General features: G+C 46.5%; 1 protein-coding gene across 1 annotated transcript; it reads left to right on the top strand.

Annotated features, from left to right (window-relative positions):
* Positions 1-6299: 6299 nt before the first annotated feature.
* Positions 6300-9018, top strand: LOC120657398 (ethylene-responsive transcription factor 1-like). Its single transcript, XM_039935708.1, has 3 exons — positions 6300-6702; positions 7781-8667; positions 8750-9018. Exons 1-2 carry the CDS (start codon positions 6432-6434, stop codon positions 8620-8622), a joined length of 1113 nt encoding a protein of 370 aa, XP_039791642.1. The 5' UTR covers positions 6300-6431; the 3' UTR covers positions 8623-8667; positions 8750-9018.
* The last annotated feature ends 4800 nt before the right edge of the window (positions 9019-13818 follow it).

Genomic DNA, 13818 nt, shown 5'->3' with positions numbered 1-13818 from the left:
GTTTCTTCATCTTTTTGTTCGTGTCGACCCTTCAAGCAAAAATATAGCCCACTGCCAGGTAAAGCCCAACATCTTTTTCCATGGAACTTTTACCTTGCTGGCCCAGTACGTTACACTTGCAAATTTCACCAGCCGACACTCCTTATCACAAAAAAAAAAATCTCAAAAAAAAATGGACGCAGCAATCTGCTGCCATTCACAAGTTGGTGGTTGGTGCCAGTCCCACTGCAAAATAATCCCTGTAAACCTCTAGAAGAACTTTGCAAATTCCACCAGATTGCAGAATAATCACGGCAACCAAAACGGTGACGAGTCGCTCTGTTCTTTCATGCCCATGCCCCCCGCCGCGTGTTGGTTGCCGTGATTAGTCTGCATTTTTTTTCCTGGTTGAGCAGTAGTCTAGCTTGAGCTCGGCAACAGCAGCCGCTGGACTGGACAAAGGCAAGCCTGCCAGACGGGATAGCAACCAGCCTTGCGCCCTTGCCGGGGCCCGTGAGAGCCCCTCCCCTTCGTCGTCGCGCGCGAAGGAACGACGCACGCACCGCCCCGTCCGACAGGAGTACAGGACGCCGCCGCATGGTCGACACGGCGCGCGCGGCGGCGGCAGGCGGCAGCCTTTATCGGCGCCGCCCACGACACGCGCGTACGGCGCTGCGGCGCGCGATGACCCGACGCCGACGACGATGTCGGCATTCAATTGCAGATGGCAGATGCAACGCACCTCCCAGATTCCGCGATGCCACGGGGGCCTCCGGCCTCGTGCAGTCGTGCTCCCTGTCCCTGACCGACGTCTCTCTCTCTCCGCTCGCCCGTCTGCTGGCCTGGCCGGTACGCGCAAAATAATGCGGCCGTTGGATGGTAGTGGCGCTCCTGGAATAATGCAGGGGCGTGGAGGTGTGCTTCGTCAGAGAAATTCAGAATGAAAGCCTGAATTCGCTGGCGCCGAGAGCTCCCGGAAAAGAATTTCAGAATATCCAGGTCCTGCATTCTCTTTTCTTCCTCGTTGTTGATGAATGTTTGATCGATGACTCGACGTGGGTACCAAAAATCAGAATGGGGTTGCAGCAGCTGCACCGCGTTGATTGAGGGTGTGTTTAGTCGGTGAAAAAATTTGGGTTTTGATACGGTAGCACATTCCGTTATTATTTGACAAATAATATCTAATTATAAACCAATTAGATTTAAAAGATTTATCTCGTGATTATCAGTTAGATTGTGTAATTAATTATTTTTTAACTATATTTAATGTCTCATGCATGTGTTCAAAGATTTGATGTGACGGGTTAAACACCCCGAGTCCACGTTGGGCAATGGAAAGGATTGTACAGGCGCTCACTTTTCAGCGCTCGTGCACACAAAGTCCTAAAGCTACAGTAACACTCCAGCAGAAGAGTCCTTTCCTTTTCGTTCCAATGCAAGAAAAAGCAGTATTGAGCAGAACCTGATCAGCAACGGCTGCAGTAGAAAGTTACACTAGTGCTCGCTGCTCATTTTCAGACGGGCAGGCAGGAACGCTCCTACCGTACCAACCGGTGTCGTAGGCTCTTGCACCAAATCGAGTTGGCTGTCAAAAATGGAGGGCCCGGCAAGGTCCACGGCAAGGCTCGCCAACCTCCCGACTATGGTAGCAAGAACCAAAATGACGGTTGCCCATGTCACGGACAGATTGAGACAAGTGCTAAGAAATTGCAAGAGGCCCATGTCCAGGGCTTCACAGCAGTACAGCACACAGGCACACAGACAGCAACGCATCAGAAAAAGGAGCTTGTGGTGTAGCTGGCTATTTGTGATGGCGAGGTAACAGCCCGTGCTTCTTTTCTGGAGGGTTAAGCACGCCCGTGCTTTCTTTTGTCAAGGTTGAGAGCACGTGTTCGATGAGGATTAAGGCCGCGTTACACAGTTGAGCAAGAAGATCACCACGTGCTCGATCGATCTGGTCCGTGACAGCAACTGCTGAATGGTTCTCTCTGCAGAAACTGGAGCTAGAACATCACAGCAGTTGAGTGCGTGCAGATGAAGGCAAATAGCCAAACTCCCTAGGCTCATTGGACGAGTTAGTCTGCATTTACAGTAGGAGCTCTGACCGCATGAATAGTGTAGGACTGGTAGAATGAATAGTATTCTGTGAGAGGAAATAAACCGAGACAAGTCGAGACAAACCAAGTCTAGATAAGCCGAACAGCCATTGGCAGACTAATGTTTGACAAGCAAGGACATTTACACGTCGGACTCTACGCACCTAGCTAGCTGGCCTCAACAATTGACTGTGCACAGCCTAAGTTTGATCAGAGCAAAGAATGAACGGCCGATCGCCGCCTGGTCGGTCAAAAGAGAATTAGGTGAGACAGTAATTATCTGCAAAAAATTATAGCAAATTGCATCCGCTAGCTACTTTCTCATCAAGGTCACGGGCATTCAGTACCCTCCTCTACCTCTTTCAGAAAGGTCGCCGCACGGACTGTAAAAACTCCGTCAAATAAACTCGTGCCTCGACAGCGACTTCGTTAGTGCCAGAGCCCAGAGACCTCAAGAGACGGGCACAGTGCAGAAACGTGGTTGCCGCACGCGCCTTCCGTTCTACACTACTCGATCCATCCCGTCGCGTGCACAACACAAGCCAAGATGGAGCGCCAGGGGTGAGGGGCACGAGGCGTCAGCGTCACCTTTCGGATTTGGGCACGGGTTAGCGCCGCGATCCATCGGGGAGTTGGGCACGGGTTGCTTTCGCCGGCCGACAGGGAGATAGACGAGAGGGGACGGTCTAGCGGTGGACTCGACGGCAAAGAAACGTGGGCGAAATCGCCACGAAAGATGTCAGGACTCGCTGCAAGATATTTTTTTATTGCACCTGGCTCTTCTTTTTTTTTCAGTGAGGAGCGGAGTCGCTGACGTTGACCACACAGAACGGGAACATCTGACTAGTGACTAATACGTACAATATGCTACGGTATACGAACAAGGGTTTTCCAGAGAGTTTTTGTAGACCGGGCATGACGACGAGCTTTAGACTTTAATACAGAATTTGACACGAAGATCAAAATTTAGGGGAGATACGAAGATCAATGCCAAGCATGCACTATATTGGAACCAGAAATTTTTTGGGGAGAAATATTTTTTTGAAAGAAGTACCTCAAGAAAGACCTCCGAAGTTTAAGATATCGCACCTAGGATTCGAACCTTGGGTGGGAGCCTCCCGCCTAGTGGCCTTCGCCACTGCGCCATGAGCTCCTTGGCTGCTCCTTGACTTTTTGGGAAGAAATATTGATACTAGTAGCGCATAAATCCCCTCGCATGAAAAGATCAGGCTAAAACATCTTTTCATAAACAAGAGGATTGTACTCTTGTTGCATTTCGCATGATCTGTCATTGACTTTGATTGAACCACGAGATCATATAAGTGTTGCTCGTTTATGCTAACTCGTTCAAATCTCCTAAGTTCCTATGATTTTGAGTAGGTTCCTAACCCCGTCATGACACAATTTCAGCAGCAGCACGAGTTTTGCGAATAAAGCATGCTCATTTAATTTTGGTGAGAAAAATGGATGCTTTTTGCATTGTTATGGAGATGTCTACGCGAATGCGGCACAACGAAGGTGCACATCACAAAGTAAACAATTGCCCAAAGCGGGTGCTGCACATTGTGAACCAAACATACCCTTTTAAATCCTAAGTCCACGCCTATTGCTTAAGAAATATATTCGTAAAGTTGTATATATATCTGTAGGGCGGAAGATGAAAATACCCCCTGGTATAGCTTACTAGTACCGTCCTTATCTTTTCCGTTTCTAGAGCTAAGGGAATTTGCTCTTGATATTAGTAGCATAAAACTTTTTTTTGCTACAATATATCAGGCTAATTTTTTTTACATAACACAAAAAGGATTGTGCTCAAGTTGCAGTGGTCGTGATCACCTATGTTTTTATTAAACCACAAGATCATGCTACATATCCCATGTTTATGCTAACCTATTAATTTCGATTCAAACCGGTTTGGTTAGTTTCCCGACCAACCACGCCGCGGTTTTAGCACCCCAAGTTTTGCGAATGAAGTATGCTTTAAGTTTTTAGTGAGAAAAATGGACGCTTTGCAGTATGAAGATGCATACACGAATGCGGGACGCCAAAGATATAATCACAAGGAAACAATGGCCAAAGCGGGTCCTTGGGCTGGGTTTTTTTGCGTGACAACATTCACGTGAACCAAATACGTCCTAAAATCCAAAAGAGTACCTATTACTTAGAGGGTATATTTGTAAAGTTATACTTATGCAAAAGGGTGTAATATGCAAATTTTACCGATACCACTTACTAGTACCATCCATGTCTTTTCCGTTTCTAAAGCTAAGGGATTTTGCTCATGATACAACTGGCAAACAGATTTTCTTGATAGAATATATCAGGCTAAATCTTTTCATAAACAAAAGAATTATACTCTCATTGCAGTGGTCAAGATCACTTACATTTTATTAAACCCCGAGATCATGCAAAATATTTTATATTTATATGCCAACTCATTCAAATTTTCCTAAGATTATTACTCAACTTATTTAAGTTTTTAGCAAGAAAAATGGATGCTTCTGCAGCATGAGGATGCATAAGCAAATGTGGGACACTAAAGGTATAATCACAAGAAAACAATGGCCAAAGCGGATCCTTCGCGCTGGGCTTTTGGCGTGATGACATTCACATGAACCAAGCACATCCTAAAATCTGAAAGTTCCTATTACTTAAGGGGTATATTTATAAAGTTATACAAATGTAAAAGGGTGTAATATGGAAATTATGCCGCTACAACTTCCTGCTACCATCCATGCCTTTTCCGTTTCTAAAGCTAAGGGATTTTGCTCTTGATACTAGTAGCTGCAGTGGGCATGATCATTTTTTTATTAAACCACAAGATCATGCTAAATATTCCATATTTATCTAACACATTCAATTTTTCTAATGTCTGGGGACCTATTCATTTCGACTCTTGACCGGTTTGGTTAGTTCCCAACCCAACCCCGCTGCGGTTTTAGCGCCGCAAGTTTTGCGGACGATGTATAATTTTAAGTTTTTAGTGAGAAAAACAGACGTTTTGCAGTATAAAGATGCATACGCAAATGCGAGACGCCAAAGGTATAATCATAAGGAGACAATGGCCAAAGCTGATCCTTCGCGCTTGGCTTTTGGTGTGATCCGACCTTCACGTGATCCAAGCACGTCCTAAATCCCAGAGAGTGACTATTACTTAGGGGGTATATTTGTATAGCTGTACATATGTAAAAAGGTGAAATATGCAAATTTTACTACTACAATTTATTAGTACATGCCTTTTCCGTTTCTAAAGCTAAGGGATTTTGCTCTTGATACTAGTAGCATATAGATTTCTTGCTAGAATATATCAGGCTAAATCTTTTCATATACAAAAAGAACTATACTCTAACTGCAGTGGTCATGGTCACTTATTTTTTTATCAAACCACGAAATCATGTTAAATATTCTATATTTATGCCAACTCGTTCATATTTTCCTACGATTGCTCAACTTAATTTTGATATGCAACCTATTTGATTATTTTTCCGACCTTAGAGTATGTCCAAGAGATTAGCTAAATCATTTTGTGAATGTAAATTTGGCTATTGCTAAAGAAAAATGGTCTCCAATGGACTTTGTAAATGACCCTCCAAATTTAGTGGCTCTTCATCCCACCTTATTTGCTCTCTTTTTTTAGATAGCCTACCTCACTAGCCATCTTTATAGAGTTTGTTGGATTACTCTAGTACTTTCTTATCAAATCTATTTTAGAGAGTAGCTAAATTACTAAATTTGACTATTCTTTTTAACTAATTTTTTGGAGATGCTCTTACCACACCGCGGTTTTAGAGGCGCTGCAAGTTTTGCTAATGAAGTACGCTTTTAAGTTTTAGCAAGAAAAAAGGACGGTTTGCATCTTTACGCCAATGCATCACGCCAAAGTACAATCACAAAGGAAGCAATGGCCAAAATAGGTGCTTCGCGTTGGGCTTTCAGCGTGACGACTGACGACGTTCATGTGAACCAAACATGCCCTTAAACCACGACATTTTACTTATTGCTTCAGGGATATATTCGTAAAACTAATATCTGCAAGGGGGAACTTGAAATTTTGCCTATTGCCTTTGCCGTTTGCCCGTTTCTACGCCCGCTTCACGCTTCCACCGGCTGACGTGGGGACCCCACCGCGCGTCCCGGCACCTACGCGGCTGCGCCTCGCCTACCCACTGCTCTCAGCGGCGGCCAGCAATATATAGGTCCCACCCCCGTCCGCGCTTCCAACATTTCGCCCAGGTAAAACTCGTTTGCCATTTCGCTCTCTCTCTCTCTCTCTCTCTCTCTCTCTCGCAACTCGCGATTTCTTTTACTGTGCTCGTTCTGGCGTGCGGTGGCGGAGCTCCCTACGACGACTGAGCCATGTGCGGCGGTGCGATCCTCGCCAACCTCACCAAGCAGCCGGGCCCGCGCCGGCTCACGGAGCGGGACCTCTGGCAGGAGAAGAAGAAGCCCAAGAGGAGCGCCGGCGGGGGTAGGCGCTGGTTCCTGGCTGAGGAGGATGAGGACTTCGAGGCCGACTTCGAGGACTTCCAGGGCGACTCCGACGAGTCAGATTTGGAGCTCGGGGAGGGGGAGGACGACGACGTCGTCGAGATCAAGCCCTTCGCCGCCAAGAGGACTTCCTCCAAAGGTATCGGCATAGCTCCGGGCGCCTTAGTTTATGTAGGTGTGTACGCCTTTTGTGCTTGATTCTTGTAGACGATTAGAATCTAGGGGTGGTTTGAGGAATTTTGGGGAGTAGGTGCGGATTTGGTGGTTGAATTGAGGAGGAAGAAATAGAAAATCGGTAGATTGGTATTCCGAGGCTGGATGTTAGGGGGTTGGGGATTCTGGAGCTGATTGGATGTGCTTGAGTGGCCCGATTTGGCCCTAAGCTTCATGCTTGTACGTGCTAGGATTCTGAAGCCGGTAGCGGCATAGGATGTCTAGGATTCCATCACCTGGGATTCGGGTGGGGGAAAATTTGTCTTTTTGAATGCTAGATCTGAGGTTTCTGCCTTTTGTGGGCTTGAACTGTTACGTTCATCAATGATTGCATTAGATACGAGTTTTCCCTTTGTTGTGTGCCATAGTTTTGAGTTCCTGGTTTCACGGCGGTATAGCTGTTTATTGCCATGAGATTTTAGTTCTGGACTTTGTTCACCGCCTAGTCTACAGGATTTAGGTGTTGAGCATAGCATATATTCACATTCATCTGCTATTTCACATTGTCTGCGTACGACTATTCCTTGCGAGTTTGATCTTGCAAAGTTGAGCTCAATTTCTTTGATTGATCACCAATATGGTTACTATTAGGTAATTGAGAGTCACACTGCGGATCTTTGGTGTGACTTTAGGTAGTAAAATTTATGAACTCTTGTCTGGAAATGAGTTTGTTTAGTTGATGTTGCATTACCCTGAATGTAAATTTATAGCTATGTGCCTATGCTTTCGATTTGACAATGAAATATCTCATGTGCTGCATTGTCTGCAGTGGAAGACTGGAAGTTATAGATCTGAAATGTATAATGATGATGTGACCAGGCTTGTTTTTAAGAATTCTTGCCTTTCCTATTTGATTGTGAGTTGAACTGTGCCTTTTGCAAATATGAAAGCTTTATGTACATGGTGAAAATGTGGATTGTGATAGTGATCTTCGATGTACAAATAAATCTATATTTGACCAAAAGATATCATGTTACTTAGATATCCTGTGTTCCCCTTTGCAGATGGCTTAAGCACCATGATTACTGCTGGTTATGATGGCCCTGCAGCAAGGTCAGCCAAAAGGAAGAGAAAGAATCAATACAGGGGCATCCGCCAGCGCCCTTGGGGTAAGTGGGCTGCTGAGATCAGAGATCCTCAGAAGGGTGTTCGTGTCTGGCTTGGTACTTTCAACAGTCCTGAGGAAGCTGCAAGAGCTTATGATGCTGAAGCACGCAGGATCCGTGGTAAGAAGGCCAAGGTTAACTTCCCTGATGCACCAACAGTTTCTCAGAAGCGTCGTAGTGGCCCAGCTGCCGCTAAAGCACCCAAGTTAAGTGTGGAACAGAAGCCTACTGTCAAACCAGCAGTGAACAACCTTGCCAACGCAAATGCATCTTTCTACCCACCTGCTGACTACACCTCAAACCAGCAATTTGTTCAGCATGCCAATATGCCATTTCATCCAGCAATGAACTCTGCTAGTCCTACTGAGGATCCAGTTATGAATCTGCACTCTGACCAGGGAAGTAACTCTTTTGATTGCTCAGACTTGAGCTGGGAGAATGATACCAAGACTTCAGACATAACATCCATTGCTCCCATTTCCACCATAGCTGAAGGTGATGAGTCTGCATTTGTCAACAGCAATTTGAACAACTCACTGGTGCCTTCTGTTATGGGGAACAATGCAGTTGATCTCACTGATGGGCTGACAGATTTAGAACCCTACATGAGGTTTCTTCTGGATGATGGTGCAAGTGAGTCAATTGATAACCTTCTGAACCTTGATGGATCTGAGGATGTTATGAGCAACATGGATCTCTGGAGCTTTGATGACATGCCTGCCACTGGCGATTTCTATTGAGAAATTCAAAGGCCTGCAATAGGAGTATGTACATAGGGACTAGGGGTAAGTATTATCAGTTGCAATTTCCTTGAAGATTCATGCCATTTTCATTGTTCTGATGTCTCTCTTTGTGTGTGTGTTTCAGGAATAAAGGGCATGGGAGATTGGGAAGCACCTGCTTGCAGCTTGGCACCTTGGGATAGCATATGCATGTGTCTAGCTCAGATGCAAAAGTTGCATTCTGAAACTCTTTGGTTATGCACTTGTTCCCTATTTAACCATGTTTGTATGACAACCATTATGAGACTGAACCATTTTGTCTGCCTTATATTGTTGCTAGTTGCTACCGTATATGGTTTTAATATTATAAATTTGTGGCCAAACATGCCTTAATATGCACTTGATTGTGTGTTTCTTCTGCGGTTCTGGCAATCGTAGTACTGCTATGGTGATTGGTGTCTCCTGGGCTCCTGGCAAAAAGTCTACCATACCCTGTGATTGTTCATTTGTTAAATTTGAGTTAGCTAGATATCTATGGAAACTTTTATTATTACTATACATGTAAAGAAAAAGTTTTAGAAGATCTCATTTTGGCTTTTGACAAGATACCAGAATCAGCTTGTGTGATCACATGAGTATGGATCTCCGATGCAATCCTTTCCTGTTGTATTTCTCGACCGTGATGAGAAAATTGGATGGCGAATCAATTCTTTGTGTTTTTCCTACCGTTTTCAACTATGCTAGAACTGGTGGTTCCAACTTTCAACAAACGTTTAAGCCACGAGTCTTAAGGGATTCCCAGTTTGTTGAGATATAGGACGAAACTGTACACGTACATAACCTTCTGAAGTTTCAGTGGTTTCTAGATGGTCTCGATAAGAGTCAAATATGATTGCTTCGCATTTGATTTGGTCAGTGCAATTACAATCTTACCAACTCCAGCTGCTTGATTGCCTGATTGGCTCTTGATTTGACATGGTAGATTAATGCATATGTCGCCTCCTTGATTTGGATGCTCCACTCAACTCATGGCCCCTGCTTTCCTTTTTCGACATCGTTCTCTCTTTTCCGAGAGCTCATGATGTCTTCCACTAGAGAGCAATTATACAATGTAGATTTCTTCGGTTGCACCAACCCAGCTCCCATCCCATTTGCTCCAGTTGATTTTCAGTTGACACTACTTAACCCTCTGCATGCAAGAAAGCAGCTCTGGCAGTCTAGTTGGCTAAATGGTCAAGCGCTGATGGACCTTTTCCCTGACTTACACAAGCTAGCATGGAGGAAAAACAAGACAGTTAAGGAGGAGTTTCAAAATCAGAATTGGACCAGATGATTGTGGCGTATGCAATCGGTCTCTGAAATGGCAGACTTCGTCAGCCTTTGGGATGCAGTGCAGGAAATTCAGTTGACTGATCAACCGGATCAAATAACTTGGAAATGGACAGCAAATGGTGAATATACACCAAAATCAGCTTACAGTGCACAATTCCTTGGGGTCCTACAGTAATTTCCATGGAGAGTACATTTGGAAGGCGGAATCGGAGGGCAAGCACAAATTTTTTGCTTGGCTTTTGGTGCAATAAAAAAATACTAACTGCAGACAAACTTATGAGCAGGCATTGGCCATGCAATCCAGTGTGTTCACTTTGCAACCACGAGCAAGAAACTGCAGCACACTTGGTCCTCCATTGCCACTTCGCTAGGCAAATTTGGGACAAACTGGCTGATTGGTCAGAACATCTGGTAACACCACCGCAACCTGGGATCCAGATAGTTGATTGGTGGCAAAAGGAGCTCGTTCAATTGCCGAACAAGACAAGGAAAACAAAAGCAGGGCTGATGATGTATTGTGCTTCGAATCTTTGGAAGGAAAGAAACAGAAGAGTGTTTGAACAAACAACAAAGAATCCGGCCGAGGTCATGCAAGAGATCAAGCTTGAAGTTAACACTCATTTTGGCCGTTCAGGGCCAAAGTTATCCTAGTACCTAATGTTAGGCTTTTTCTTTCTAGAGTTTGAGAACTACCGTATTTATGTAATATCAAACTTGTAAGTCGCTACTCTTGCTTCTCCTTCCTTAAATGACAAGGCAGTGCCCCTGCTAGTTTTTCAAGAAAAAAAAAAAAGAAAGTAGGCTCTGAAGGTTACCATGTTCCAGCATATTGGGGGAAGCCACTTTCAGCCTTCGGCCCTGCGCCGAAGGCCCACGTTCGAAGAACACGTGCCCAAAGGATAGCGGAGGCTCGGCAGCAAGCAAAAAAGCAGCGGTCAAGGAACATCGAAGACCTGCTGCCGAAGGGTTCGGTCAACAAAGCCCACTGGCGAAGGGTTTTCGGCACGCCCAAACGTTGCGAAATGAAGAGATGGCGCCACGAAGTCTTCGTCCAGCAAGCCAAGAGTCAACTAGTCAAGTAGACGAAGAGTCCGTGGGTCCGCTGTGGGACGACGTCAAGCTGTAATCCATCGTCAAGCTGTAATCCATGATGGATGTAAGGGTGTGTTTAGATCATTTTGGCAAAAAGTGTTGAAAGAGAATCTTACTAATTTAGAGTATTAAATAAAGTCTATTTACAAAAAAATTTGCACAGATCGTCCCGCGATTTACAACACATCCATACAAAAAGTTTTCTAAATAGATTTTATATAATAGTTCATGCATGTGTTCATGTGATGTTTTTGGGTGTAAAATTTTGGGATCTAAACAAACCCTAAAATTACTTTTGTAACCATGGAATATTTAGAATCTAGCTGTTGAAGGGCAAAAATGTGTAAATAGGCGAAGAAGTAGTTGGACCAACGGCTATAAATACCATGTACGTTCCCATTGATGGGACATGCAATACATTTTTATTGCCGCACAATTACTGTGTCATAACTGTGTTGTCACTGAGTCTCGCGCCGTCTGTCTTTGAGAGTCTTCGATCCTGTTCCTGAGCTGTTGTGATATCCCTTCGCTCCGAAGGGTATCCTCCACCAACAGTTTTTGCGCGCGGTTCGTTCCGACACACCACATGGTTGCGAAGAAGAAGGGTGCAGGCATCACTTCGACGGACACTCCGACGTCTCCAGAGAACGCCATCGTTATTATCCATTGAAGAGAGGAGGTGACGGGAGGAGATGGAATAGAGGATGGAGGACGAGCGACAGAGGCAGGAGGCCGAGCGACAGAGGATGGAACAGATGTTTCAGTGGATACAAGGTCTTGGCGAGAGGATGGGCCAACCTATGCCACCGACGCTATTTCCTGCTCCACCTCCTCCTACAAGTACTCTTGTGAGTATAAATGATTTAAGTTTGTATGTTCCTAGCTTAATCTTGTCTTACACATGCAAAATCTTTTTCTTTATGCAGAATCAGTCGGCGGCATCAAATGATGGGCCTCAATACCCGGATTTGTAGCCATCGCCGTGGCCCCGTGACCACGTCAGTGAGTACTTGTGGGTGTGGAACACTTTGTATGGACTTGATTTGTATGAGTTTCCTTGTATTTGGACTTGTGGACTACTAAGTTCTCAATGAACGATACAAAATTTTATTTGCATTTGCGAATTATTTGCCGGTGTGGATGAACGATAATAATGTTTATTTGCTTTTATGGACTACTTGTATTCTTAATATGATATATATGAACTGACTGTGATAATATTGAGTGGAGTACCATATACATGAGCGAATAATAAAAATAAAAGAAATCTAGGCACTTTGCCGAATGTTTTTATCAAAACACTCGGTAAAGAGACATATTCGGAAACATCTTTATCGAGTGCACCAGCAAGGGCACTCGGCAAAGATCCATACTTTCCCGAGTGTTTTTGACTAGATACTCGGCAAAGCATGGCCCCTTGCCGAGTGCCCTTGTTGCTACACTCGGCCGAACGCAGAGGAAGGGGAAGGCGGCAGTGCCTCGTTAGTTGAAGGTCATCCAGTCATCCAACTGACAAAAACAGGCACATGGGGCGGACGGATGAAACGCCGTCCACCCGCATGTCATGTCAACCGCGTGTTCTGACCCCGCCGCCGGCGTTCACGGCTCCTGCGCAGGAGATAGAGGTCCGAGGACCCTCCAAGCGCACCTCGCCGGTCCTTGCACACCAACACCTGTGTCCGGTGAGGCACTACACGCGTACACGTGCTCCTCAACGAGTCAACGGCCATGCCCGGCCGACCGGTGACCGCCCATCACACACCGTCCGAAGCGAGGAGCAGCTAGCGTGCCTCCGTGGCTGTGTAGAGCTGGACCGCCGTTGAGGTATTCCTGTGGTGATTCGAAGCGCAGAAATAGAAGGAACTCGCCAGAAGTTGTTCATCATCGTTTTCATCCACACAAACGCCTCACGGCCGGCGCCGGGACTTTCTGCATTTCAACCGCGCTTGATCGTGGCCATGAACGTCTGACGATCCCCTAAGCTCGGGCTGCCCGGCGGCACCGATTGTAACCACGCCGTCGTGACCACAATGTAGAGCGGCGCTGCTCGCCGTCCGCGTCGTGCTCATGCACGCTGCGGTTGCGGCGTCTGTCGGTGCAGCGTGCGTCCATGGCCGGAGAACCGGCAGTGTGCCTGGTGGGCGGCGCCGTCGATTACCTCCCTCACGACAAGGTTGTATAGCGCTGGAGCAGCCGAGCGCGTGAGAACTGAGAACGGGAGGGCCTCGCGATCTTGAAGTTGGATCCTGACCGTACACGACCGATCTGACGATCTGGTTTTGACAGACCCAGGGGTGGACGGTATTTCATTTACCGTCCATCCCATGCCCGGCGCGCCGTGCTGACCTCCGCCGCCAGCGTTCATTGCTTCCGCATAGGAGATAGAGGTACTAGGGCCCGTCGAGCACAGCTGGTCGGTCGTTGCATAGCAACACCGGTGCCCGGTGAGGCGGCACGCGCGATCTCGTGCTCCTCTTCGTGCACGCCCGGCCGGCCGGCGGCGGCGATCGCCCATCGCCCCATCACACATCGGCCGCTGAGCCGAGGAGCAGATAGCGCGCCTCCATGGCCGTGAGCTGGAACGCTATCGAGGTCGTTCTGCCGTGATTTCGAGCGCAGAGAAAGAATAAACTCACCGTGGTTCGTTGTGTGTAACTGAGATGGCCGGTGCTCACTCTCGCCGGGATGGCCGGCGCGTGCCGGGACCTCTTCCACGCCGCCGCACGGTTCTGAGCCTGCCGCACCGAACAGTTGCTCGCCAGCTCGACGCGACAGGCCTCTTCCCCGCCC

Source organism: Panicum virgatum, chromosome 1N, assembly GCF_016808335.1.
Source record: "Panicum virgatum strain AP13 chromosome 1N, P.virgatum_v5, whole genome shotgun sequence".
Classification (NCBI taxonomy): Eukaryota; Viridiplantae; Streptophyta; class Magnoliopsida; order Poales; family Poaceae; genus Panicum; species Panicum virgatum.
Note: the sequence above shows the minus strand (reverse complement) of the source record. Positions and strands in the feature narration are given on the sequence as shown.

Coding starts and splice junctions, on each gene's coding strand:
- LOC120657398 (XM_039935708.1), top strand. CDS start 6,432: ATGTGCGGCGGTGCGATCCTCGCCAACCTCACCAAGCAGCCGGGCCCG. Junction 6,703..7,780: donor CAAGAGGACTTCCTCCAAAG/GTATCGGCATAG, acceptor TCCCCTTTGCAG/ATGGCTTAAGCACCATGATT.